Source organism: Colossoma macropomum, unplaced genomic scaffold (assembly GCF_904425465.1).
Source record: "Colossoma macropomum unplaced genomic scaffold, Colossoma_macropomum, whole genome shotgun sequence".
Lineage (NCBI taxonomy): Eukaryota > Metazoa > Chordata > Actinopteri > Characiformes > Serrasalmidae > Colossoma > Colossoma macropomum.
The window spans coordinates 23184105-23211610 of record NW_023494785.1 but is presented as its reverse complement, the minus strand read 5'-3'; the positions used below and the strand labels follow the sequence as shown (position 1 = coordinate 23211610).

General features: G+C 39.0%; 1 protein-coding gene across 1 annotated transcript in view; it reads right to left on the bottom strand.

Annotated features, from left to right (window-relative positions):
• rbms3 (RNA binding motif, single stranded interacting protein) overlaps nt 1-27506 on the bottom strand; it is a 165042-nt gene that overhangs the window by 102514 nt on the left and 35022 nt on the right. Inside the window, exons 2-4 of the mRNA XM_036587667.1 lie at nt 23932-24089; nt 7225-7283; nt 3058-3149 (exon numbers count right to left, since the gene is read on the bottom strand). Of these exons, the coding sequence (XP_036443560.1) occupies nt 3058-3149; nt 7225-7283; nt 23932-24089 (309 nt within the window). The remainder of the gene's footprint in view (nt 1-3057; nt 3150-7224; nt 7284-23931; nt 24090-27506) is intronic.

Genomic DNA, 27506 nt, shown 5'->3' with positions numbered 1-27506 from the left:
TGGTGGCCCTCTACCCAAACAAAAAAAGTGCAATGGTAGTTATTTGGTTATTACGGCAGTTATTTGCTCTTATATAGTGCTAACATAGAGCTCCCTTTTCTTTGAATCTGGCCCTGACCTTGGTGCTAGTGGAAGGTGACCAGTGTCACAACAGTGAAATGGCACAACAATGCGCCTGTGTGTAATACATTATACACTTCTCTGCTATCTGCTTGTAAACCCAGAGCTAGCGATAGGCTACGGCACAGTTTGTCCTTTCTGCATTGGGTCTTAAGGTTTTGAGGATTTGGGTCATTGGAGCTGCCTGTGCATCAGCAAAACAGGCCACTTCTCTCCACAGTTCAAAACCAAACACCTTTATACTAGTCAGCACTCTCTCACTACTGAAAAATATGACAGTAATTCACTGTAAATGTACAGCCTGGCCGCCTCTACTGAATGTGTATTCTGTTCAGTGAGGTATGCAGCTGTCTAAGAAAGCAACACGGCCTGTTGTTACCTCTGGGAAGCAGACACAGCAATCAAAAGAATGCACCTTGTAATTCAGTGTAATAGGCTGAAGGGGAAACAGCACTGTGATCACCAATCAGAGGGAAAAAGGAGGGTGGGAGGGTGGGACAATCGTCCTCCGGGGCTCAGGCATCAACAGCTCAGTCACAGTGGACAGGCATGAGATGATTGCTCAAGTTATCCAATCCTCTCCAGTGTAAACACACTCTGTCCTCATAGCAGCACACTTCACAGTTCAGACAAAGGCTGATCGAGAGTACGACCCAGCACTCATTCCACAGTCAGCGGTTTCAGCTGAGCTCTGTGATCTTTCTTGGTAATCTCTTTATTTCTATGTTATTTATCTTAGATGGATTTTCAGTACTGGAACACACTGTCGCTGTCTGAACCAAACTCTATATTTGATATATAGATATATTGGTATAATTTGAAAATGTCAGCTGCCTCTGTGTCAATGAACAGACCAATAGAAATGGTCCAAAATGGAAATACTGCTACATACTTACACAGACAATTAGGAATATTCCTTCACCTTCAAAGTTAGTTCCTTGGAGTTCTGAAGTTTTATTCCAAAAGTAGCAGTTACTGTTCAGGAGATTCAAAGTTTTAACCTTAATGAACCGAGTGTCTCACCACTGATCCATTTTGAGAATTTGGCAATGACAAAAGGCTACTGATGTGTGCTGTATATTCCCATTCATGTGCTTTCTTGTTCAAAAATGTAGCTTGGGACATTTAAATATTTATATATATTTTTGACACTCTAAATATATTAAATAGGTTTTAGAATTACCTTTTTTATGTTCAGCCTTAAAGAGTTAATTATATACTCAGAGTTTCTTTATTTCCTGTATCTAGCTGTATGTAACAGTATAACTGGGGTTGACCATTCTTGTATTCAACAGTGACTGAAGCTTCACTTTCCAATGTAAATATACAGGTTTGGATGAGAGACAGTTTTGATGTTGTTGAAGGTTGTTAATAGATGTTTTCTGCTTCTGAATATTTTATTTATTACATATTATAAATGCATAGACTAGATTGTGAATTTAGGTTATGTTGAAAAAGAATCCTCTGAAAACCTCTGAGTGGTTGGATATGTTGCAAGAGCATGTTTAACTGGGCTTTAGTTGCTTGCAGGGAGCATTAAAACAGGAGAAGTGCCCTTAATGAAAACAGTTTCAACAGGACTAAGCTAGAGTGCTTGTATTTAATTCAATGAGCCTTAGGCCAGGCCATTTAGCTCTTTTAATTGCTGTTCTCTCATTGTTTAGAAGATGCATGTGGCAATCTACAGCACATCCTCTGAACAACAGCATGGCTTTACACTCCCTTCTATATGTGGTAACTGAACTTTAGTAACAAATAATAATAATAATGATGATGTTAAAACCTTACCTTGTCTTTACCCTACATTCAACTAAATATCTATGAACATAAACTTAGTTTTTGCCTAAAGCTGAACTTCAAACTCACTCTGTAACCCTAATCTCAACCCACATCTAAACTTAATCTAAATCTGATACGTATTCTGACTCTAATCCTAATGCTGTTGAGAATCAGTGGATAGTCTTTGGGGTCTATCCAAATAAACTTGGACTATAACATCAGCTCATCATATATTCAGAAGAAGTTAGTTCTTTCTCTAGATGTCTGTCTGTCTCTCTGATGGCTCTCAGTTTTATTAGGGAGAGGAGACGGTCAGCAGTGGGCGTTTGGCTGTGAGCGCTGACAGGCGTGCATTTAAACAGGATTTATGATATATAAACCATCTGCATCCTGACAGACGAAAATCTTATGAATATTACAAGACAGAAGCTTTGAACCACCCTCTCTCTCTCTCTCTCTCGTGTATGTTTCGTATCTTACGCTACATATGGAGGCAGAGATACATTTTCTATGGTCCTCCCCTTAATGTAGGACCATATTAAGATTTCTCTACACAAATTGAGATTGTATTGCATGGCACGGAATGAAGAAAACCACCAGATTATATTTGTAATATAAATGTAAGTTTTACAGTTCTATGCAGCAAGAAAGGCCACAGAAATAGATTAGATTTGAAAATCTGTTTATCTCAAGCAATTTGTGTAAAACATCTTTATATTTAGTTTTTGGCCCCCAAACTGAATTCCAAGATAAGACAACAATGTAGTCAGGTTCCCTCGAGAATTTCTAAGAGCTCTGGCAGCAGACCATCTCCCAGAGTCCTGCAAGTGCTTATTTGCTCACAGAGTTGTATAGACTTGTTTATATAGGTTTTTTCCTATTTAAGTGGTCTTACTGAATGTCACTGCATGGTTAGTACAGTTCACATGAAGCTCAACGAGATTATAAATGAAAATGTTTTGCTTGACTGATTGATTGTCAGTCATCATCATCATCGTCATCGTCGTCGTCGTCATAGTCATCAATGACAAGTACAAATCAGATCACAGTTAACAGCAATTTCACAGTGTTTCATTGTCATCATCACCGTCGTCAGTAGCAGCAGCAGGTGAATCATACAGGATGCTCAGTGTGAGCATGTAGCTCTGTGTGACTTACCTTGGCCATCTGGGCCTGCACTCCACTGGCCTTGAGAGAGGCCACTGCTTTCTGAGCTGCTGCAGGACTGTCGAAATCCACAAAGCCATAACCTACACACACACACAGACACACACACACAGAGAAGAGAAAAGAAAGTAAAATGTTACTACACTTTCTGCACGAAGCAATACTTCAGTTCCAAAACACTGTGTGTGTGTGTAGAGGTGATTAAGGGGCTACAGTAGGGGAAGCTGAGAAGCTATTTGGCTCCAGGCTCATGCTTGTCAAGTATTTCTTCAGTAAAATGACAAGAGGATTCAGCCAGGCTTTACACAGGACATTCAGCTAGTTACGTTCATCTCTCTCGCTTGCTTTCTTTATCCCAGTTTCACTCTTTCTCTCTCTTTCTGTTCCTTTCTCACTTTCTATCTTTCTGTCTCTCTCTCTCTCTCTCTTGTTTTCTTTGTCTTGGTCTCTTGCTCTCTGTCTCTTTTGCATTCTTTCTTTTTATGTCTCCCAGTCTGTTTTTCTCCACGTCTCTCACTTTCTCCCTCATTTTCATCTCTATCTCCCTCTCTCTTTCGTTTTCTGTATCTGTCTTTCTCTGTCTCCCTCTCTTGCTCACTCCCCATTGAATAAAATGGGTTTAGAAAACAGTGTAAATTGTCACACGCACAACACATACTGTATAAATACTGAGAGAAAGATATGCAGAAATATGCAGATGTTCCAGAGACTGCAGATGTTTCGTAAGCCTTTTACAAGGGAGAGAGCAAGAGAGCGAGAGAGTGAGAGAGAGAAAGAAAGAGAGAGAGAGGAGGGCGTCCAGAATACCACAGGCCAGAAGGACAGCCCTGCTTCTGGTTAGAGAGTGCGGCGACCGTTTCTGAGGCTGTTGACCTCGCGGGCGGAGCAGCGGTCACCAGGAAGTTGGCAGGGACAGAAGGTCCGAGTTTAAGAATGCAGAGATGTGAACTGTACACACAGCAATACGCCCAGTTTAACCGTACACAGGAACGAGACAGAGAGAGAGAGAGCAGAGCCTCAGAGGAGAGAAAACAGACGCACGTGTGTGAGTAGACATCACGCATATGAGACTCTGGCTTACAAGCTCCATTTGGAGAGATTCCCTAATTAAAAACATAAATACAATGCCTCGAGTGATTACTCTCTCTCTCTCTCTCTAATCTCTGTTCCAACCCCCCCACCCCCTCTCTCTCTCTAAAAAGCGATAGCGATTTGGTTCCAAAAAGGGGGAATGTGAAAAATGCAGAGAGAGAGAGATAATGAAGACAATGAGGAGTGGAGAAAGACAGAGTGAAATAGTGAGAGACACACACACACACTATATATATTTTCCATATATATATATATATATATATATATATATATATATATATATATATATAGAAAATGCCTGTTGCCCTTTACATTTTGCGTAAATTTTATGAAGAATGGATCAAAAGAACCAGCCCAAAATGACTAGGAAAAAAGTCTGGTTCCATTGACTTACATTAAAAGTAAAGTAGGTTTGTTCTTTCTCCTGTAAAATGATCATTTTGGAGATATGAGGTTTTCTTCCAACAACAGCGATGTATATATACATACACATACATACATGTATATACAAATATATACATATATACCAAGAGAGGGAGAGCGGGAGAGAGAGCAGAAAGAGGTCTGTGTCATTGCACTAGCGTGATATTTAACACACAAATATGTATGCTCACTCTCTAATGAGAGGTCTATTATTGAGCCAAGTAGGAATCAAACTCTCCTTTTCCCTCTTTTTTCTCCTCTGCTCTCTTTCTCTCTCCTTTTGCTCGCTCACTCTCCAGCTGGAAAAAAACAAGGCTTTGAAACTGGAATTATGCTGTTTATTTTCTTTCCTTTTTTCACAAACAAGTTCATAATTAACCAATATGCATAATACATCCTATAGCAAAAAGCTGCTGCTTTGTGGTTTGCTTGATGTAAAGCTTGATGCTGAAAACATAGGGATGGAGGCGTTTATGAGCATATGTTATTATATAGCTCCATGTAATTAAGAACGCTAGCGCAGCAGGGCACCGCTGTGACCGTCCTAGCGTCTTCTTGCATAAACAGTTAGCCAACAAAGTGAGGAGGAAAAAAAAAAAGTGGTTCTGGAGCTCTGAAGCGCTTTGAACTGTGACATCAGTGAAGGAGCAGCAGTCTTGCTCGTTTTCAAAGGAAAGAAATCAATGAGCATCAGGGTGGCCATGTGATCCCCTCGAGAGACTGCTTATGAAATCCAAAGTTTGTTTGGAGCTGACCTCTATATGAGCATAACTCTTACCTATGGCAGGTCTTCAGCAGTGAGTCGGCTATAAAGAGGCCATACACACATCTGCAAATTCACACAACTCAGCCAAGCATGACAGAAACGTAAAGAGTGAATGAAACAATCTAGTTTTTTTCAGTCCCATCCCCTGTACTCTCCTCTAATAGGCCTGGCTCCCATGGCTGCTGGCACTGGGCCCATCAGGGTGGAGGGGGTTGGATGGGTGGGTAGGCCGAGGAGGGGAGGCTATCTCTGGGAAAAGGAAGTCCTCTAAAGCCTGGAGTGATTTCCTCTGTTTCCTTGCTTCTCTGCCCCTCTCCCTCTCTCTCTCTCTCTCCCTCTCTCTCTCTCTCGACTGCATGCTGTGGCTACATTGAACTGGACTCTAAATAATATGAGTGTGGGTGCAGATTCAATTAACTTTCTCTCAGCATTACATTTTGAAAGAGCTTTTATTTTTTATTGTTACTATTTACTGCATGTTAGATCATATTGTCTTTAACATTTACTGGAATTTAGGCTCTACTATCATATCAAACTCTCTAGATCAGTGGTCACCAACCCTGATCATGGAGATCTACCTTCCTGTAAAATGTAGATCCAAGCATCTACAACACCTGCTCCAGATCATTCATTTTTTCACAAGGTGTTGACAGGCTGTATCAAATGCATATGTATGACACTAAATTTTGCAGGGAATTAGTTCTCCAAGAGCAGCATTGGTGATCTCTGCTGTACATGTTTTAACCCTTAGAGGTCTAGTTATTACTGTCGTTTTGCTATTATCTCGATTAATGTTGCTGAAGTGTAGTTAAATCACTTATAATATATATATATATATTTTTTTTTTTGGTTCGTTCCAACTTATGAGACCTCTAAAACATAAAATATTGTGATGCATATCATGCATTGTTATGTAGGTATACACGCACACACACACAGTTACATGGTGAATGACATTTACTCTTGATTTACATTTTGTACTCGGTTTCAAGTCTGCACTTCGAACTTTTGTTTCAACAGCAAAACTTGACAAACACAAGATTGTAAAACAAGACTGTACTGACAGCAACAGCTTTTCTCCAGATTCAAATTATTATAACCACTTCTTTTACATAAAAATACAAATGAGATTAAAAACCTTAGCATGCACATTTTAACAGAATTTTCCTGCTTGTTTCAATGAGCTTCGTCATGCTTTTCTGCTTCTCTACATGTTACATTTAATGATTAAAAACTCATTATTCATTACACCATTAAACTTGTTCTACATGCTTGAAGAACTGAGTAGAAACATTTGAGTGCGCGCACACACACACACACACACACACACAACTGGAGGAGCTTCAGTACCCAGCAGATTATATCCATGGCAGTGTGTCTCCTGAAAAGCGGATGTCTGCCAAATCATCGATTTCAGTCGGACGCCTCCCCTGCCCTGTGGCTATTTTTAACACCCCTTGCCTCCTGCTCCTACCCTCTCCCCCTTGGCCTGCACTTTTTACATCAACACAGGAGAAACGTTGCTCTATTTCATGCCATCGCTAACCCTTTTAGTCACGCTAACTCTTATCCGGCTGGAAGGGCTACTCCGACAAGCACTCGAGCGCTCATCCTGTTGTAAAGATTATCCCAACAATCACCCACACACTTCTGCTGCTCCAGAAGCCACTCTCAACATCATGTAAACGTTTACCGGTTTCTGAAGACGAGTGATGATCTCGCACAGACACTGCACACTTCTGCAGCGCTAAACACGTCAGCTGAATACATTAACTGCTTCAAATATTTGGCTCAACTGACTGATCTGGTCACATTTAGACAGCTGGAAAATATTACAAGCTTATCTTCAACAGCAGTACTTCAATAACATTACTCACCTTTGCATTGGTTGGTGTTTTTGTCAAGAATCGCCTTTGTTGACACTATTTTCCCATACCTGGAAAAGAAAGAGGAAAAAGACACAATCAGCAAAACATACAGCAGTATGTAAAAGTCAGAGACCACCCTTCACTGAGGAGATTAGATAGATGATAATACACTTGCATAAATAAGGGGAAAGACAAAGAAACATAAGTGAAAAAACAAACATTAAAATGATGTATTTTTAAAAAGGGAAACAGGAATCCTAATAACCATGCACTGAACCTGTCACCATGAGATAAACAGTACTTAAAGCTATCTTTGAGAGATGAGAGAAGACAATACAATGCTATGGATGTGAAAGGATGTGTAACTGTTAAGAGGCTGTTACTGAGAAAAAAGTCCAGATTTTAAGATCACTGAATGTGTTTGGTATTACTTTGGATTGTGAAAAGCAGAAAGTGTAACCAACTTCTAAGACTGAACTATGGAGGTGTGGAAAAATATCCCTGCAGATTTCTTCAAAGAACTTAAACCAGGTCTGCTAAAAAGAATGAAAGATACATTAAATATTGCTAAGACTTTAATTTCCACAAAAAAATGGAAATTAAATAAGCACAAGTCTCTGTACCTGAAAATAGTCTATTTATAATGAATTGTGGTCACAGTACGAAGCACGTGCTATGTGTAGGTGCCTCTGTGTGACTGCAGGTGGAGTTGCTTTAGAGTTTTATGCTAAAGACAGCACATCGAAGCTTCCCCACACTCGTGCTCATTAAAAGTTTGGATCAACCTCCAGAGGGAGGAGTGGAGAGGGGTTTGGGATGGGTCTAAATTTCCCCCCTCTTCATTAAGACCTTTACCATGGCCTGTTTATCAATATATCCTTATTCAGTCCTGAGAAAAAAACTTTAAAGAGAGAGTAAACAGGGGATGAGGGGAGGTACAGATTGGGCACAAGTCTTAAGCTGCAGACCCATGTGAATTAATTAGATGCTGTAGAGCATTAAAGCTGCGTGAGAGACTCCCTGCTTTCTTTTCACTTTTTCACCTCGGCTCAGAGTGCGACTCTACACAGCCATGTCACATTCTGCCGAATGCTGTAATTTGTGTCTCAGGCTCAGAGCAATGTATCATTTGGCTGATAAAACTGGCTGATTTTAAGGTTTCACGGATTTATAAGAAGAGGTTAAAATCCTGAAAGAAAAGCACAGGTAATTTAAATGTTATAGAAGGAAACCATATTCAAGAATGTGAAACTATTTTGAACAAGTACCAAACACATAATATTAGAACTTATAATTCAGTAACTACAACACTGTTTCCAAAAAAAAATGTAATGATGTACCATATATTTAACTGATCTTAGTACAAAGACAACAAATCAAATGTTGAAACAGAGAATGTTTTTATTTTTTGAAAAATATATGCCCATTTTGAATTTGCTGCCAGCAACACGTTCCAAAAAAGTTGGGACGGGGGCTTGTTTACCACTGTGTTGCATGAGCTCTTTTTTTAACATCACTCTGTAAGCATTTGGGAACTGAGGAGACCAACCGCTTTCCTCTTTTTCGCTTGATACAGGATTTCAGCTGCGCAACAGTTCAGGGTCTCCTTTGTCATATTTTTCATTTCATAATGCACCAAATGTTTTCAATGGGTGACGGTCTGGACTGCAGGCAGGTGAACTCTTTCTACCGAGCCATCATGCTGTAATTTGTGCAAAATGTGGTTTGGCATTGTCTTGCTGAAATAAGCAATGTCTTCCCTGAAAAAGACGTCTTGATGGCAGCATATGTTGCTGCAAAACCTGTATATATTCTTCAGGATTAATGGTGCCTTCACAGACGTGCAAGTCAACCACCTCATGTGCACTAATGTACCCCTATATCCTCATGGATGCTGGCTTTGTGTCAACTGTGCAATGATAACACATTGGATGGTCCCTCTCCTTTTTAGCCCGGAGGATGCAGCATCCATGATTTCCAAAAGAATTTCAAATTTTGATTGAAACCACAGGACACTTTTCCACTTAAACAAGTCTGGGCCCAGAGAAGGTTCTGTTTAGAGGTTCCTGTTTATATATGGTTTCTTCTTTGCATGGTAGAGTTTTAACATGCATTTGTGGATTCAGCAACAAACTCTGTTCGCAGATGGTGGTTTTTGGAAGTGTTTCTAAGCCCAAGCAGTGGTTTTCACTACAGAATCGTGTCTGATGCAATGCCGTCTGAGGGCCCAAAGATCACAGCCAGCCAATGTTGGTTTTCATCCTTGTCCCTTTGCATACAGAGATTTTCCTGGACTCTATGAATCTTTTAATGATATTTACTCAACTGTGGTCCACACAGAGGCCCTTCCGTTTTAAGGGGTTAAGCATTATAAGGATAATCATAAGTGGCTTGTTTTATATTGATTTTATTTAAGACTTTGAGAGTTTCAACTCTCGTCTATGTTTGGGCTTTAGAAATTTCATAGTTGACAACAAACAATCATATTTGATAAATGATAAACATATCAGTAAGTAAATTGCCATTTTAAGAGGCTTAAAATTGGTATCAGCCAAATTGTTCATATCTGTTGGGCCCTAGTTAGCTGTAATTATTTACTACATTGGTTTGGCTCAGATAAATGAAATTCACAAAATGACTAACGATCAGCACATTGAGATCATTGTCTGCCATATTAGCCATCTAACAAAACAGCCCCCAAAAATCACAACCCTTAGCATTTATGAGCAACTTAGGAAAAAAGTTAATTGAGCATGGGTGTGTGCATAGCAAAAGCCCCGCCCCATCCTCCCTCCCACTGTACTCTAATAGAATGCCCCAGATGCTCAGTTTTGATCACTGATGGTTTCCATGAAATAGGGAAAAGGAGAGATGCTCAAAAGAAGCAGAGTACAGTTTTGTTATAGCTATAAATTTGATTTTTCAATACTGTATTAAAATTGTTACACTTTTAATACTCTTACAGCAATCTAGGGAATCAGTGGTGTTCTCAAATCATTTGCCATTCATTAATAATGATAAGCATGCAGAGGTATAAATGTGATCGGCGAACGATCGCTCACCATCCCCCTCCATCCCCACTTTTCCCTGTCTTCCCTCCCTCCTTCATCAAAGAAGGTAATAAAGTTCCTTATCTGCTCTGTATCCGCCAGCAGAAAAGGATGACTGATATAAGAAAGGCACTCCCAATGTGACTTTTAATTAATGTTTAATGCGTCTCCTTCCTCCAGGTAAGATGAGAGAGTATATTACCCCACTTTTATAGGGACGGAGGCGTTTAATAAAGGAGGGATCATTTCACTGTCACCATGAACGGTGGCGGCACATCAGGCTTTCATGCCACCGACGTCGGTAAAACGGCAGCTAATTCATCTGAATCACATGAATCTCCGGTGAGGCGGCTTAGGGCGAACGCCACAGATCGAAAAAGAAGAAGTCTCAATACATTTTACACATCAGAATCCTATGAGGTTACGCTGTTGACATTTTTTGTCCTCAAAACACAATAGAAACAAAACACAATGTCTAAGAAGCTGTGTTTGGCATAAATATAAGGCTGCACTAGCTCACAATTTGCAACAGCAGCTGAGTGTTTTTGAAAATGTGGATATTCACAAGTTGAGTATGGTTGAGAATGTTTACAGAAACAATGCTGATGTTTGGATATTTGCTACATATAATATGGTGTGTCAGTAAACAAAGCAGTTGTCTGGCGGACTGGCTGCAACCACATAACAGAAACTCAGAGACAGGAAAACAAGTGGCTGTGTGGGGAGAGTTTACTCCAAAGCAACGTGAGAGAAACACATGCCAACATCTGACCACTCTGCTTGGGCTGCTGTCATACTTTCTTGCCAAGCAAGGGTTAATCAAAGCTCAGATATTTAGACTGAATAAAGGTGGTGAAGGCATGAGGCACTACAAGACTGGCATAGCTCCCAAAAGCAGTTAAGAATGGGGTCATGTGACTGAAAGCGCCTTTAAAAGTAGCCTTTTCAAAAAAATTGCATCCTGTCCAGCAATGAGCCAACAAACAAAAACTCAAAGACTATGGACTCTTTCTTAATAAATGGCACATGGGCAAAAGTCCTTGGCGCTCATATTTATGCTGGACAATGACCTCTAGCTTCCTGTTTTGGTATTTTCATTGCAGGAGCTCGACACTTTATGCTGCTCTGGAAGGCTTAGTGGAAAACGAATGTGAAAATTACAATTAAAAACTGAAACAAAAATACAATGTACAAACCCAATTCCAAAAAAGATGGGACAGTAGGTCAACAAAAAACAGGCAAACAAGAACAGAAAGCAGTAATTTTAAAATCCACTTCGACCAATTGTTTATACAAAAACAGTACAAAAACAAGATATTTAATGTTTTATTTTATTTCAACAACTTCACTGTTTTTTATAAATATACACCCATTGTGACATTAGTGCCTGCAACACATTCCAAAAAAACTTGAGATGGTGCATTTTAGAACTAGGAATGTTCAAAAGCGAAATGTTCAAAAACACCTTAACAGGTGATGCAATTATGCTTGGACATAAAAGGAGCATCCATGCAAGGCCTAGTCTTATATGAGTAAAAATGGGTCAAGTTCACTACTTTGTAAAAAATGTTTAATAAAAAACAGTTTAAAAATGTTCTTCAATGAGCGACTGCAAGCATTTTAGATATTTCGCCCTATATGGTAAAAACATCACCAAAAGAGGTAGGGAATCCAGAGAAATCTCTGGGTTTAAGGAACAAGGTTGAAAACCACAACTGAATGCCCAGGACCTTCGTTCCTTCAGACAGCACTACATTAAAAAAGGACAGCTTTCTGTGGTGGCCATTACCACATGGGCTCGGGAATACTTTGACAAACTGATGTCAATAAACAGCATTCATTGCTGCATCCACAAATTCAAATTAGGCCTGTACTATGCACAGTGAAAGCCATTAATTATCAACATTGAGAAACACTGCCGACTTTTCTGGGCTTGAGCTCGTTTGAATGCAGAGTGGAAATGTGTTTTGTGGTCTGTCAAGTCAATCTTTCAGATTGTTTATGGGAACAATGAATGTCATGTCCCTGTTGCTAAAGAAAAGGGCCATCCAGATTGTTACCAGCATAATATTCAAAAGTCTGTCATAGCACATCAACCAAGGACCATTAACACTGAAAGATATATCTATACACACACACACACACACACACACACACACACACACACACACACACACACACATTTTGGAGCAACATATAGATGCCATGTTTTTCAAAAACATCTATGCTTATTCCAACATGACAACGCCAAGAAATGTTCTGCACCTGTTACAACAGCACAGCTGCATAATTGGAGCTAGTCTGGCCTGCGGATTTCCCACTGCAAACGTGTGGCATATTTTAAAGTGCAAAATCTGACACCAAAGACCCAATATGGTTGTGCAGCTGAAGACTTGTATAAACCACTATCAGTGATCAAAACTAGGCATTGGGGTGCATCAGAGTAAAGTGGTTGGGATCCTATGCATGCACTTTTGTGCCAATGATTGGACTTCTTTTCCAAAGGTTTGTTATAAAGTCTTCAGAGTCGAAAATCACATCAAACTTGAAAAGCATCGTTACACCTTTATTACGAAACTGTTATAATGAAGTAAACGAATAGCACTGTGGCAATGACAAAAACAAAGCACTCACGCTGCCATAGGCAATGACAGTTTAGTATAATTTAATTTCAATATTCTTTATACTTTTTTAATTGATCTATGCAAAACAGAAGAATGTGAAAAGGTACATGACAAAAATGCAATGACGCAAAAGAGTCACTCTATGGTCATGTTATAAAAGGAGGGGTAGTTACAAAGCTCAGACCGAGTCAGATGAGTTTAACAAACACTAACGTTCATATTTTCTTTAAAAGAATTTAGTACGATGGAACTCTATGGTTTCTTACATAAACTTATGTTTGTACTGAATGATGGAACATTTGTAGCTGTTACTTTAAGGTTTTAAAGTTAGAGTTATCCTCCTACATTTTGCAATATTTTAAACTTGATTTTAGTGAACTTTTTTGAGATCGCAATATAAGCTAGAACTAATGGACTTTTAAGTATCAGTCTTTGCTAGAAAAGTAAGCTATGTTGAACAACTTTTTATTTTATTTTTTATTTTTTTGGCTAAACACCACTTAAGTCAGTCACAGATGCCCTGGGGCACAGGAGTATGCCTTACAGAGTGTCCCTCTGCCTCACTCTTACTGTCAAACACGAACATGGTTTGGTCCTGAGGGGAACAGCAGAATTCAGTTTAAAGAGGATCAGTATGTTCTTGTGATCTAGTTCCACCTGGACCCAGAGGAGCTTCCTTTCCATAATGAGTGAAAATTAAGAGGAGAGGAGAAGATAACATGGAGAAGAGAGGAATGAGTGAAGAGGATGGAGAGGAAAGGAGAGAAAACAAGAGGAGAGGATGGGGAGGAGAGGGGAGGAGAGGAGACAAGAGGAGAAGAGAAGAGAAAAAGAGGAGATGAGACAACATGACATGAGATGAGACAAGTGGAGAGGAGAGGAAGGGAGAAAAGAGGAGACAACATGAGAGAAGAGAAGAGAAGAGATGAGGAGATGAGGGGAGACAAGAAAAGAGGAAAGGACAGGAGAGGAGAGGGCATGAGAGACAAGAGGAGAGGAAACAAAGAAAGGAGATGAGTAGACTAGAGGAGACAAGGGGAGAGGACAAGAGACGAAAGGAGACCAGAAGAGAGGAGAGGAGATGAAGGGAGATGAAGAGAGAATGGGAGAAGAAGGGAGACAAGAAGAGAGAATAGGAGAAGAGACAAAAGAGAAAATAGGAGACTAGAGGAGATGAGTGGAGAATTTACCTGCATGACCAGCTTGAACAAGCTAGTCAACCAGTAAAAATGATCTTGACCAGCATAAATAGGCCAGTCAAGCTAGTCATGCTGTGAGACTAGTTAAACCATCAAACTCAACCTCAAAAAACATACCCATGTTGGTATAAAATAAATATAGTAAATATTTTCATGTTTTCACACGCTTTAAGAAGAACATGCAGAGCCCAACACATTACGACAGACAGGCTAGGAACAATTCCCAGTTGGTTTTGTGCATCACCAGGACCAAAATTGTGTTTTTTTGTGCGGAGCTCTCAGCTGACGTGTGAAGTGCTAATGACAGCTCTGAAAGCCCTCTCACACACTCTGATCTGTGTGTTTATGTCTCCTAGAATGCTGGCAGCCATGGGTGCCGGGCTGTTTGATGTCTCGTGCCGCGAGATGTGAACCGACATCCTCCGATGTCTTTCAACTTGCATCCAGGTGTGTGTGGTATCTCCTAATTGGCTACCAATGCAGCTGTCTTGTCTGACACTGCACTCATCATTTGTGTGCACAGATGAGCATATGTCTGATGTTTGTGCATTCGTTCACTCTGAACAGGCTTTATGACTTTGAAAGCATTCATAGATGGAAAACCATGCAGAAGAGACTATATATAATATATTTTTTTACTCTGGTAATGAATTACTGTGGTCATGAACATGTGGTCTGAGTGGCTTCATAATTTTGGCAAAGGGAATCAATGGCCCTTGAAAATGACCAATGTTTCTCCTCTCTTAAAAATGATCTGGACAGCACTTGTGCTGAATAGGCTGAGCAGAAGGCCAGTCTGAAGGAGGTTTAACCTGAGGCCACTTCCACTTCTCTCTCTTTCTCTCTCTCATTTATTGTTGGTACCTGCAAGCAAAGTGGCAATCATCATTTTCAGGTCAGGTTGCAATGCCAGGGAGGTTCTGCACTTGAGTCAAAAATAACCCCAGCACAGCAGCTGCTTTGAATCAATCCTTGTGATCTCTCTAGATGCCTTTGAATGGAGGCTTCATTATGTAGCTACGGGCGTGTACCTGTAAAGCGTCTCAAGAACGGAATGTCATTCCTAACTCCCTAAACATTCTTTGAAGGTAACCATCTGATGTCTAGTTACCATCTGATGTCTAGTTGATCTAATTGATGCTTCATTAAATTAAATCATTTATGTTGCTGATGGAATTTGCAATGCAATGCAATGCAGCAATGGCTGGGGTCCAGCAAGAAGTCAGAAACACAAACCTGTGTCCTTCTAACAGTTTTCTTCTATCCAAGATTAGGTCTGTCACAATTATTACATAATTGCCCGATCGCAAATGTTTAAGCTAATCACAATTACTGAAGCTGACTGCAATTACTTCCTACAGTTGTTATCATTCACAATCATATTTTTACACTGTAACAAACAGAATGTAAACTACGTTCATCAGTTGAATTGCGCAAATACGTGTAAATAAAAGAGAGCAGAAAGCACATTTATTGAGATGCGTCAGGGGTCTTATGAAAACATGGATATCATTGAATATCAGAGATTATTTTGTTTTGTTGTAATGGGGTCAGTGTTTGGTCAACACTGCACATGTTCAACATTAACTCTTAACTCTGCAACAGTTCATGAAATGGACAACTACCTTCTGTGTGACTTCTAATTATTAAGGATCTTCAGTTGAGAAATGATGACAGGAAAGCTCTATGTAGTAGAGCCACCAGTGACATCATGACGATGGCACAGAAACAGTGAAGAGGCTAATTCTATAAATAAAAGAGTGCTACTCTAATGAAAACACTGCCCATCACTGGTCATGTCACTAGCAGTGACAACAACTTGTATGCTGTAGAAGGCTGAGTGAATCTAGCCATGTATTTCTGAAGTCTGCGTGTGAGGATCCCCCAGAGACCCCATAGCTCTGTTCAGAATATGGCAGCAAAGCACATCAGGGAAATTCCTCCAGTCAGTCAGTTAGTCAATCAAGCTTGGAGAGGGGAAGAGAGAGAGGGAGAGGGAGAGAGAGAGAGAGAGAGAGGAGAGGGAGAGAGAGAGAGAGAGAGAGAGAGGGAGAGAGGGAGAGAGAGAGAGAGAGAGAGAGAGAGAGAGAGAGAGAGAGAGAGAATTCTCAGCTGCCAGTTAGTGTGAAAGTGAGCTTGTGTCCTTTCTTTAAACTTCAGAGAAAATATGAAATGTTACATGAGCAATGAAGCAACAACATAAATCTTAGTGCAAAAGCTGAAGAGATATTTTTGAACATGGTGCTTATATTTAGACTTCAAAGCAAAGTGGAGGAAAGTGTACAAATACACCCCCAACACTAAATTTCTAAAAAGACTAAACAAATACACCACCACACCTTATTGTCTCACTCATATACCCACAACAGACCAGCCAATTTTAATGATAATATGGATTTGTCAATCTCAGCAATGTGCAGATAATTAGTGTGTTTTTTGTGCAAGTGCCAGCATTCAGACTCGCAATGTCTCAAACAAAGGACAAAATCTTTGTGTTCCATTTTTGAGCATAAATGACCATCACAGCAATCAAATCTAACTATTATAGCAATATAGGTTGAACTAGTACATTTGAACACAAAAAATGATTAAAAAAACAAAAATGTAAAATGCACATAGCCTTTAGCATGAGAATAACACGATAAAAAAAAACTTTTCATGAAGAGAACTGATGAAAAATATGAAAATGAAAAGCTAATTCCCAGAAACCAAAGTTGCAAAAAACTCTCAGAAGCTCTGCCCAAAATATTGATATTATATAAGACTTGTTATGTAGACCTGATGTGCTTCTGCCATCAAATTTAAGATAATTGACCACCACTTTCAAGATATAATGTTAATCAGACACCAAGTCCAACAAGGTATGCTCTCTGGGAATAACTTTTTCTTTGAAACATATGGTTTGGGACTGTCCTGAGGCAGATTCATTTTGGAAGGAAGGAACTTCCATACTCTTAAAACTTAAGGATAACAACATTCCCCTTTAACCAGTTCTGTTGGTTTTTACTGATGAGAGATGTTTTCTACTTGCTGGTTTAACAGCAGCCAAAATGATAGTACAGTGATGGCTGTCTTTGGTTGAACTACTTATTAGAAAGTGGTCATTTTTATTTCATATAAGGTTTTTAACAAGGTTTCAACAATCTAAATGTGGGAGAGAATTACATGTAACATTAGCAAACTGCTTAATACATGAGCAATGGTAAAGTGAAAAAAATACAGATTTTATTAGATACAGATTAGGAATTAGAGACATACAGATTACTGTAATGCAAGCTCAAGTGGGATAATAGGTGCATCATTATTCTACAGTGCTTTATCTATATATCTATCTATCTATCTCTATCTGTATCTATATCTATCCATACACACACACACACACACACACACACACACACACACACACACAAACATACATATATATCAGTCAGTAACTACACACACAAACCTATATGTACAGTGTGCAGAGTTAGAGAGTTTGTTAGCTGTTTGCTCAAGGCAAACAGTAAGGAGCAGCAGCAGTTTCTGACATAAAACCACTGAACACAATTAGCCAGTGTCTGCTCTACTACAGCGCTATGTTAGATTAGAATCCAAACTATAATGAGGGTCTCCAAAATAAGATTACTTGACATGCGAAATCTGAAATAGTCGTATGTCCTTAGGGTTAATTCAATAAGACATCAAGTCACAGAAAGGAAAAGCAAAAGACAGGCTTCTGAATGCGTGATAAAATCCAGTTTATTTCTCTCTCACCCACACACACACACACACCTCTGAGTGTAGCTGCATAATGAGAAAACACAAATGAGATGAGAAGCACATGTTCACCCAAGGCTCGTATTAAAAATTCATAATTCATAATCAGACCTTTTATGATGTGGCTGTGGCATGTTTTCAGGGTTGTTTGTCTTAGCAACTCTAATGCTCCCAAAACCTGACCTCTACTGCACCATTTCTACAAAATGAAAAGGAATGCCCTTAAAGTGACACGGTCCATCTTTCTGGTGCTGAGGCTCGGTGGACACTCAGAATCCCTAAACACTTTACCTCTGAGGAATGTGACTTTCACTCCACTGTAGTTCTGTCATTTGCAAATGATTCATTCTTTTTTTAATAATCATTTGGGCAAACAATTTGAGTTATTTTAGCCTTTGCATATTTGATATGCTGAGCTAACTTGCTCAGCTATAGCCTATGTGGTGACATATCATACAGTAGTGATTTGTCACATTGGTTAAAATTGTGTAAAATACAACTCTAGTTTGTTCACACAGTGTGAACCTAGAGGACGTCCATCCATCCATCCATAGCCTACAAGATTGGGTTACTTAGCCTATATGACGCATGACCAATGCAAGCTAGTCAGATCAGGATAGGTAGCCATTTTCTCAACAGGAACATAAGGGCTGTACGTTGCCTCCAAATGACATTGTACTGTGCTTCCAAAAAGGAGGACTTTAGTGTAACAGTGAAGAAGCCTTCCCTTTTTAAAAGGGGTATTCTGGTCTAAAAGCAGCATTGTATCCCTCAATCTCGACAGTTTGACAGTATTCATGATTTCACATCACTTTTGTTTATTAATGTTCTGTCACTACAGTACCCAGCATGCTTTATGCAAATACATGAAACAACCAATGGGGACTACTGAGGTATTAGCCAATGCTAACTGCTGGCCTAGTCACTGACCTATAGATTAATAAATTCAACAAAGCTAGCATTAGTGTGTCAAACAAAACTATAAAGAAAACAGTGATTGTGCCTTTATTCAGCAAAAAAAGGAAGCCAAACAGAAGCTTTTCACCCAAAGAAAATTAGGCAAACTGAGATAAGGCACCTAAATAATTAGGTAGCTGACTTGCTAACCTTAGCTTTAAGATTGTTATCCTCCTCATTCTCTACATTGCAATGATGATTTGTCAGCAGTTACAGCACATTCATTTTACTATGGCAAAAAGGTTGAATTGTGCAACCAATCGAAATAGGGTATTTTTTCCTGAAAAACGACAGTCTGAACTGTAAGTTAAAACATATGGGAACTAAAGTGTGAAAACTTTCTCATGGCAAAATGTTAGCTTGCAAACAGGCGTACCAGGTCAGTGACAAAACATTATTTAACTACAAGTAGTACTGTAACAGTGAGGTAATGTTTGCCTTAAGCACCCTTCAGAGCACATTCAAACAAATTAGTACGTTCTCTTAAATCCACCTGCAGTTTTTCAAAAGGTCCTCCCACCTCCAGGATGTGTCATCAGAAGGGGGGTTTCTAAGTAGAAACTACAGCAGCACCACTGTAGAGAGCGAGTAGATATGTTTACAACTTATGTAGCTATGGTGAAAGTTTTCATTTTGGCCAGAGTGTCCATTTAAGTAGAGTGGTCTACACCCAAGTGGACACAGAAACTCTGTGCTAGCTAGAAACATACCTAAACACAGTTTGTGAGACTACAGGACAGACTTATGCAACAAAGTGTACTACATTATCACATTCTTTACAGTAATAAGAACATATCTGACAAAATGTGTCTGAAGAACACCGAATCCACAGCTTAAATCAAATAAAGGAGCAGACTGAGAGAAAGTGCTTGATAAATGTTACCTCATGTTACCTTTCAGGGATGAGATGTGCACAGACTCTTAAAATGGCTCCTTTAAATATCAGAGAACTTAAAGGCAAAACGTTCTTTAGAAACGACTATTTCTGAGCATAGTTTACATTTTATGCTTTGAACTGAAGGCAGCTAGGCTTAGATGGAGCCGGCCCAATAAGTGAACCCTGTCTGACACAAAGTTTTGCAGTTTCATGATAACGAGAAGGAGGATTTGCCACTATACACTGTAAAAAAATGTTTCATCAGTTTAACCTAAAGTAAACTTGCTTTATCCAAAATAAATACTTTGAACATTTTTTTTTTTTTTGAGTGGAATAAAACTAGTTCAATTGCTTGTTACCACATGAGGTATTTTTCTAGGATGAACTGATGAGCCATTTTTACAGTGTAGTTGCTTACAGCTTGAATTTTTAAAACATTACTCTGGGCTCCTTTTCTAGTTTCAAGTACTTAACTGTCATTCAGCATTTCCGTTTTTTGCTTTGACTACCAAAGCAGATGCTTTCCTTCTTGACTGATTTCTCAGAATCACTGTAAATCTGTGGCATGATTAACAAACTACGGTAAGATTCTGTTAGCCAATCATTTCTCACATTAACAGCAGCTCAGATTATAGGATAACTGTTAATGTAGAGAACATTGAGTATATTATCATCTCATCATTATTGACACTGTTTGGTTTAGTCACCTCACCGGTACAGAATGTTCATTTACATGTGAAGGCAAATTCCTGATGAATTCCTAACAAACAAGCAGCAACATTCTCTTGAAAGAGACTCTTATAGAGCAGAACAAACCTGCAGAGTCTAGATTAACAGTGTAGTCCAATATGAATGACTTAAGACAGGCACAGTTATCTATTACAATCTCTATATTTAGCTCTTGTTAGCCAAGTATTGCCTTTTGTAAGCTTTTACTAAGCTATCAAGCTGTCTGGGAACTTGCTACAGTATACTGAGTGGTTGCAAGGTCAAAGCTTGCTAGGACTTCAGAAAAGTTTAATATTTCATGGAGCATAGCTCTCTACTCAAGTAGCGGAGGAGTTTCTATAATCATCACAATCTCCTCTGAGGCAGAACACAAGTTTCAATTGTTTGCAGTAAGAAAAATGCATTAGCAAGGTTTGGATGAAACTAATGCCCAGAAACAGAGCATGAATATGTATAACTGTACACATACAGAACACATGTTCTTTAAAAATAGCATGTGCATTGCAAGAAGAAAAGAGGCCACGAAAAATATAGTATTAGGAATGCTATGATATGCAAGAGTGACTTGTGCAAGAAACTGAATTAAAAATTGCACATATGTAGCATCTTTCTGCAGCCCCCCTTGTGTCAATTTCACAGACTGAATACAAATCAGATGCACTCAGATATTTAATATATAGTATGTTTGTTTAATATAAACAAATACAATATCTTCCCATAACTGGGTCGTTCCACAGAAACGTTCATTTTTGTGTCCCTAGCGTTTACAGACATATTACATTTAAAAAACATGTTAGGGTTACAATTTATTTATATTTTAAAATAATGCAATACATTTTAACAATTACACATTCTTCAGCCATGAATTTAGCAATATTGTTTTTTTAAATCAATTATCTAGAATTCCAAGCACCACAGAAGTGCTTATCCCCACAGTCATGTGTAAAGGCTGAGTGCCATATTTGAAGAAAAAAAAAACATTTTTCTGCAATTTTAACTACAATAATCTAAAAATGACTATGGAATATATAAATTAAATGACAAAGAAAACAAATGGCAAATAAACATTCTAAAACATATAATGAAAGTTGTTGTCCCCAGGAGTCATGTCACTGGTGTTACTGTGTAACAAAAAATCTCTTATTTTAAAATAATCACACTGATGACATCACTTGACTTCATTTTACTTATTTTCAGAGGATCTATGAAAAAAGCACAAGGTAAGTCCACTGTGTTTTTTTCAGTTATCTAAAAATGTTCTCATTTAACTCATGATTTCATATGAAGCTTTTAGTTGATGTCACTGGTATGACCTACTTTATTCTTAGGTCATTGTGAAAAAATAGAATACAAATGAATTAAATTACATATTTTAGTGGATATTCCATGACTGACAACATGTGGTTTGATGCTCTGTAGCAGCCATTTTGCAAAATGCATTTTTCATTAAAAATATCACTGGTAACACCAGTGACATCTATGGATAAATGGAAAAGTGTACGTTTCTGTAGAATGACCCAACTACATTATTAGATTAACTAGGACACTGTCAGCTCTTTGTGTGTGTAATGTTGTTACTGTGTTGAACTGTTCTATCGAGCAATGGAAGGTGAAAGAGGGGCGCAAACCTGCTTTTTAAAAAATAAATAAATAAATAAATAAATAATGGAAAAACAAACGAACATCACAAATATGACTGTTCTGAGATTAAATAGGCAGCACAACTGCAGCCTTTTTCTCATCAAAGAATCATTTCCAACTGTCACAACAAAAACATCATATATAAACTTTAAATGTTTACTTGCTTGCTAATCTATGAAAACAAAAATCTGGTTGTTTCTAGTTTTATAAAATCATACACATTTCCATCAAAATATGTTCCATCAATGTTATTGATTTAAAAAAAATGCAAGTGGAAGTAGAAATTGTTTATGATTACTATGAAAGTGGGCTAACAAACCACAAAATGTTATTTAAATGAACCAAAAAAGGCACTTATTATAATTTATAATTTTATAATTATAATTTTAGTTTTTTTTATTTCTATTCTTTTATCATCTCCTTAGTATTAGTTTTTTAGATTAATATTGTTTTAGAATAATATACTTTTTATTTGTATTTTACTTATTTTATTCCAAACCACTTTTAAATGCATATTGGCTATGAATTCACCACTCTTTTTTTGTAATGAGAATGAAAAGCGCTGAGGACACTGCGATTTCTCTTTTAGATTCTGGACCTTTTGTAGCTTCGGCTCTCCACTTCCAAGGGGAATCACAAAAGAAGATCTCCAAAATGTCAGCCTGACAACAGCACTTCACACAGCCTTCTCTGCCACCAAGCAGCAGCCACTGGAGGACCCAGAGGGTCACTGGACTGTGTGTGCGTGTGCGTGTGTGTGTGTGTGTGTGTGTGTGTGTGTGTGTGTGTGTGGTAGGGGACACAGTTTAGAGCTTTACAATAGAGCCTGGTGCTTGGTGTCCAAAGATCTCGGTGGGGTTATGGGAAAAGAAAAGTGGCGTTTTGGAGACTTTTTCGCTGAGCCATGGAGGAAGAGAACCCCGAGGCGAACCCCTTTGACCTTTCCAAAATGTTACTGCCCGTTTGGCACGCCGGCCGCACCTAATGAAACTTTTATTGCCATGAATATTTTATTCCAATCCCGCTCCAGGCCCGGGGCAAACCCAGACCACAGCAGACTAAGACCTTGGAGAGAAGGAAAGAGAGAGAATGGCCAGGATGGGCAGCCGAGCTCAGGAGAGGAAAAGAAACGAGCTGCGCTGAGGCTAATAAGCATAATTGGTAGATTCAGTGTTGCTGTGTTATTTCAGCGAATTAAGGTTCTGGGGACTACAGCAGATCTAATGTGGTCAGAATTCCAAATGCATTTTAGAATAAATTCTGGCCAAATTATTGCTCTCCCTGGACGTTTGAAACTCAAGAGCGAAATTAATGCTGTCCTTCAGCCCGTTACGCTGGCTATGCTCAAAGCAAAAACATATTAATCAAATAATGGCTAACAGAATTCAGCAGTAATTTCTCAGTCACAAATGATCCTACATTTACCCCACTCAAGGCCCAGCTTCGGCCCCCTGCACTCTGTTCCTGACAGCGCAGCGGGGAAATGCGAAGTGATGTTGAGAAATACTCTCTGGGTCATGTAACACTGGACAAAGTGTCTTTGCTTTACAGGCCAATCCCCCCCAACACACACACACACAGAAACACAAATATCTGTATGATTCATTATAAGAACAGATTATGCAAGCTGCCCTCTGGTCTTCATACGCAGTTTCACAATGACTTATCTCCCAAGACTAATGAGGCTGACCCTTCACTGCCTTACATGGGCCAAGATATTCTTGGAATTTTCGCTCATCCATGAGCTTTTCTTTGCTTGCGTTGGAACAGAATGTATATGTGTGTGCGAGAGGGAAAGTGAGAGAGAAAGAAAGAGATAGAGAGGAGCAAGATAGAGAAAGAGAAGAGAGCGTGTGTGTGTGTGTGTGTTTATAACTCACGGTTGGCAGAGTTTGATGAGGTCCTGGTCTGTAGTGCCAGGCGGGAGGCCTCGGATGTACAGGTTTGTTTTGCTGAGCTGCTCCGCTGCACTGTGGCTGCTGCTGTTGGTGCTGGGGCTGGGCGGAGCCATGGGAGGAGGGGGTGGGGCATATGACTGCTGTTAAACAGAAGAGGTGGGGTTGGGTGGGGTTGGGAAGAGAGATGGAGTCGATGTCAGTTAAACTGTAAAGTGAACTGTAAAAACATATGAAATGTTTATGCAACGTTAAAGGTAGCTGGTGTTTTCAAATGGCGTAAACAGAATTAAGGTTGTGTTACGACAACGAAAATATGCAGCTGATGTGCAGCCCATACATGTCTTGAGCTTACTTTCACTGGTAATCCTGTCATATACATACACACATACTTTGGGTCAGATGCAAATACGTTGATGGGACCACAAATTGTGGTCGCAATGTGCCTGAATTTTTATATATAAAGAAGTATGAAGTTTTAATATATAAAGACTACAGCTTATTATGCTAACTGTGAGTAACTCCACTCACACCAAAACTTCTTTTTTGTGAGGTGCAGCATTTAAAAGCTGCAATGAAATAATGGATCCATCAACAAGCTCAAGACAAAACAGAAAAAGAAAGCTCAGTGACAGGCATAGCTTAGTAGATGGGTTCATTCCCATCAAAATTTTAACAGCGGTGTTAATTTTCTCCAGCTAAGGAAAGAGTTTGTGAAACAAGAACACTGACTGCACACACATAACTGCTGTCTCTTATTAAATGAAGTCTCGCAACATATCCTGAGACACTGACTCATTTTACGCCTGATTTTAAAGGGCAGAGGAACAAGACTGGCTGCCGCGAGTCACTCAAACTTTAGTAAATTTAAGTGGAATGTGTAATCTACCACACATGTAATATCTCCACCCACTTCTTTGCATGATCCTCCCCCAAAATGCCAAAGCATGATGAAAAGAACCACATTCACACAACCCATAAACTGCACATTTAGGCTTGTGCATCAGTTTCGTACATAACATGCAAGCAGACTGCATCCAATTTGCGCTTTAAACTGGCGCACAAGGCTTAGTACAGCCCAGAGAGCATAATGCTCCAAGACAGAGCCATCTCATTGTTTCTCATTCTCTCACATTCAATTCTCTTACAAGTCACTTATAGCCATATTGCTCTAGCAGAGTCGGCACTGTGAGAGTGAGTAAGAACTTTGTTTACTAGTGAGTGAACGATCCATTGAGGTACAGTATAAATAAAACACGCTACTATATTTAAGCCCTCTACTATATATAAATCCTCCCATTCTCTTCAGTAGTAGCTGCATCACAGCACATGAAGAGCCTTTTATGGAAACTGACATTCTGATATTCAGACAAACTTCTATGCTACTAAATTTCTGACTGAACTGTAAACAGAAGAGATCACATGTACTGGAGAGTGCACAGCACTACTGCTGTGACGTATAAAGAATAAACCAAAAAAAAGTAATGCTGTGTGTGTGTGTGTTGAATGAAATATTGATTTCCTGAGTTCGCCTCTCCTGTGATATAAAGAAAATGTGGATGTTAAATAAGTCATTTCATGTTATGTAATACAGCCACAGTAAATTGTGAGTTTGAATGGATATCAGTGAGAACTTCTGCCTTTTAGAGCATCATTCAGTTTCCACTGCACAAGAGACTACAGGCTATTGAGCTTCAGTCTGAATGCTGAAACCAGCCTAGCTGATGTGCATTTCCCACAGAGACTCATTAATGTATGTATGTGTGTGTACTTACTGATTCAAGACAAAGATGTTTTGTCTTGATTTGGTAGCAAACCAGAGCACAACAAGTAAATTAAAAAAACAACCAAAATAATCTTTACTCTGTAAAATGCTTTGAACAAAAGCTACATTTTACTTTTTGTAACTATTAGAGCAAAAGTATTTTCATTGGGATACTGATGTCAAGATCAAGATGCAAGAGTTACATGGGTTACTTCATAAATGTATTCTGGTACAGATTAACGATAACCTGGTAACAGTCTATAATCTGTAACCTAATGTGAAGCAAATTATAATAAAGTAATACAATCTGCTTACTTTCTTTACTTTACAATTAGATCTTTTTAAAAGATCAGTTGTAAACTTCTGACATACAACCCCAATTCCAAAAAAGTCGGGACGCTGTGCAAAATGTAAATAAAAACAAAATGCAATGATATGCAAATCTTTTAAACCCTCTATTTCATTTAAAGTAGTACAAAGACAACATATCAAATGTTGAAACTGAGAAATTCTTTTTTTTTTTGAAAAACATTTTGAATTTGAACACCATTTTCCAAAAAGTTGTGATGGGGCAACAAAAGCCTGGCAAAGTTGTGTAATGTGTGTAAAAAAAAACCCAAAAAAACCACCTGGTGGTTGATTGGCAACAGGTCAGTAACATGATTGGGTATAAAAAAGAGCATCCCAGAGACGCTGAGTCTTTCAGAAGTAAAGATGAGAAGGGGGTTCACGTCTCTGTGAAAGGCAGATAGCACAGCAAATAGCGCAACAATTCAAGAATTCACAACATAAAATAGCAAAGAACTTTTGCTTTTCATCATCTACGGTACATAATATCAATAAAAGATTCTGAGAATCTGGAGAAATCTCTGTATGTAGGGGACAAGGCTAAAAAACAGTATTTGCTGTCCATGATCTTTGGGCACTCAGTCGGCACTGCATTAAAAACAGACATGATTCTGTACTGGAAATCACTGCATGGGCTCAGAAACACTTCTGAAAACCACTGTCTATGAAAACAGTTTGTCGCTGCATCCACAAATGCAAGTTAAAACTCTAAAACGCAAAGAAGAAACTATATATAAACAGGATCCAGGAATGCTGCCACCTTCTCTGGGTCTGAGCTCATTTAAAACGGACTGAAGGAGAGTGAAAAAGAGTCCTGTGGTCCGACAAATCAACATTTGAAAATTCTTTTTGGAAATCATGGACACTGTGTCCTCTGGGCTAAAGAAAGCTTGTTATCAGTACACAGTTCAAAAGCCAGTATTCATGATGGCATGAGGGGGCATTAGTGCACAAGGCATGGGTGACATGCACATCTGTGAAGACACTATTAATGCTGAACGATATATATGTGTTCTGGGAACATATACTGCCATGCAGACGACGTCTTTTTCAGGGAAGGCCTTGCTTACGTCAGCAAGACAATGTAAAACAACATTCTGCATGTACTACAACAGCATGGCTCCGTATTAAAAGAGTCTGGGTGCTAAACTGGCCTGCCTGAAGTCTAGACCTGTCACCACTGAGAACATTTGGCACATTATGAAATGAAAAATACGACAAAGGAGACTCTGAACTGTTGAGCAGCTGAACTCCTGTATTAAAGAAGAATGAAAAAACATTTCACTTTCAAAACTACAGCAGTGTCTCCTCAGTTCCCAAACACTTAGAGTGTTGTTCAAAGAAGAGGTGATGAAACACAGTAGTAAACAGGCCCCTGTCCCAACCTTTTTTGGAACGTGTTGTTGGCATCAAATTCAAAATAGGCATATATTTTTCAAAAAACAAT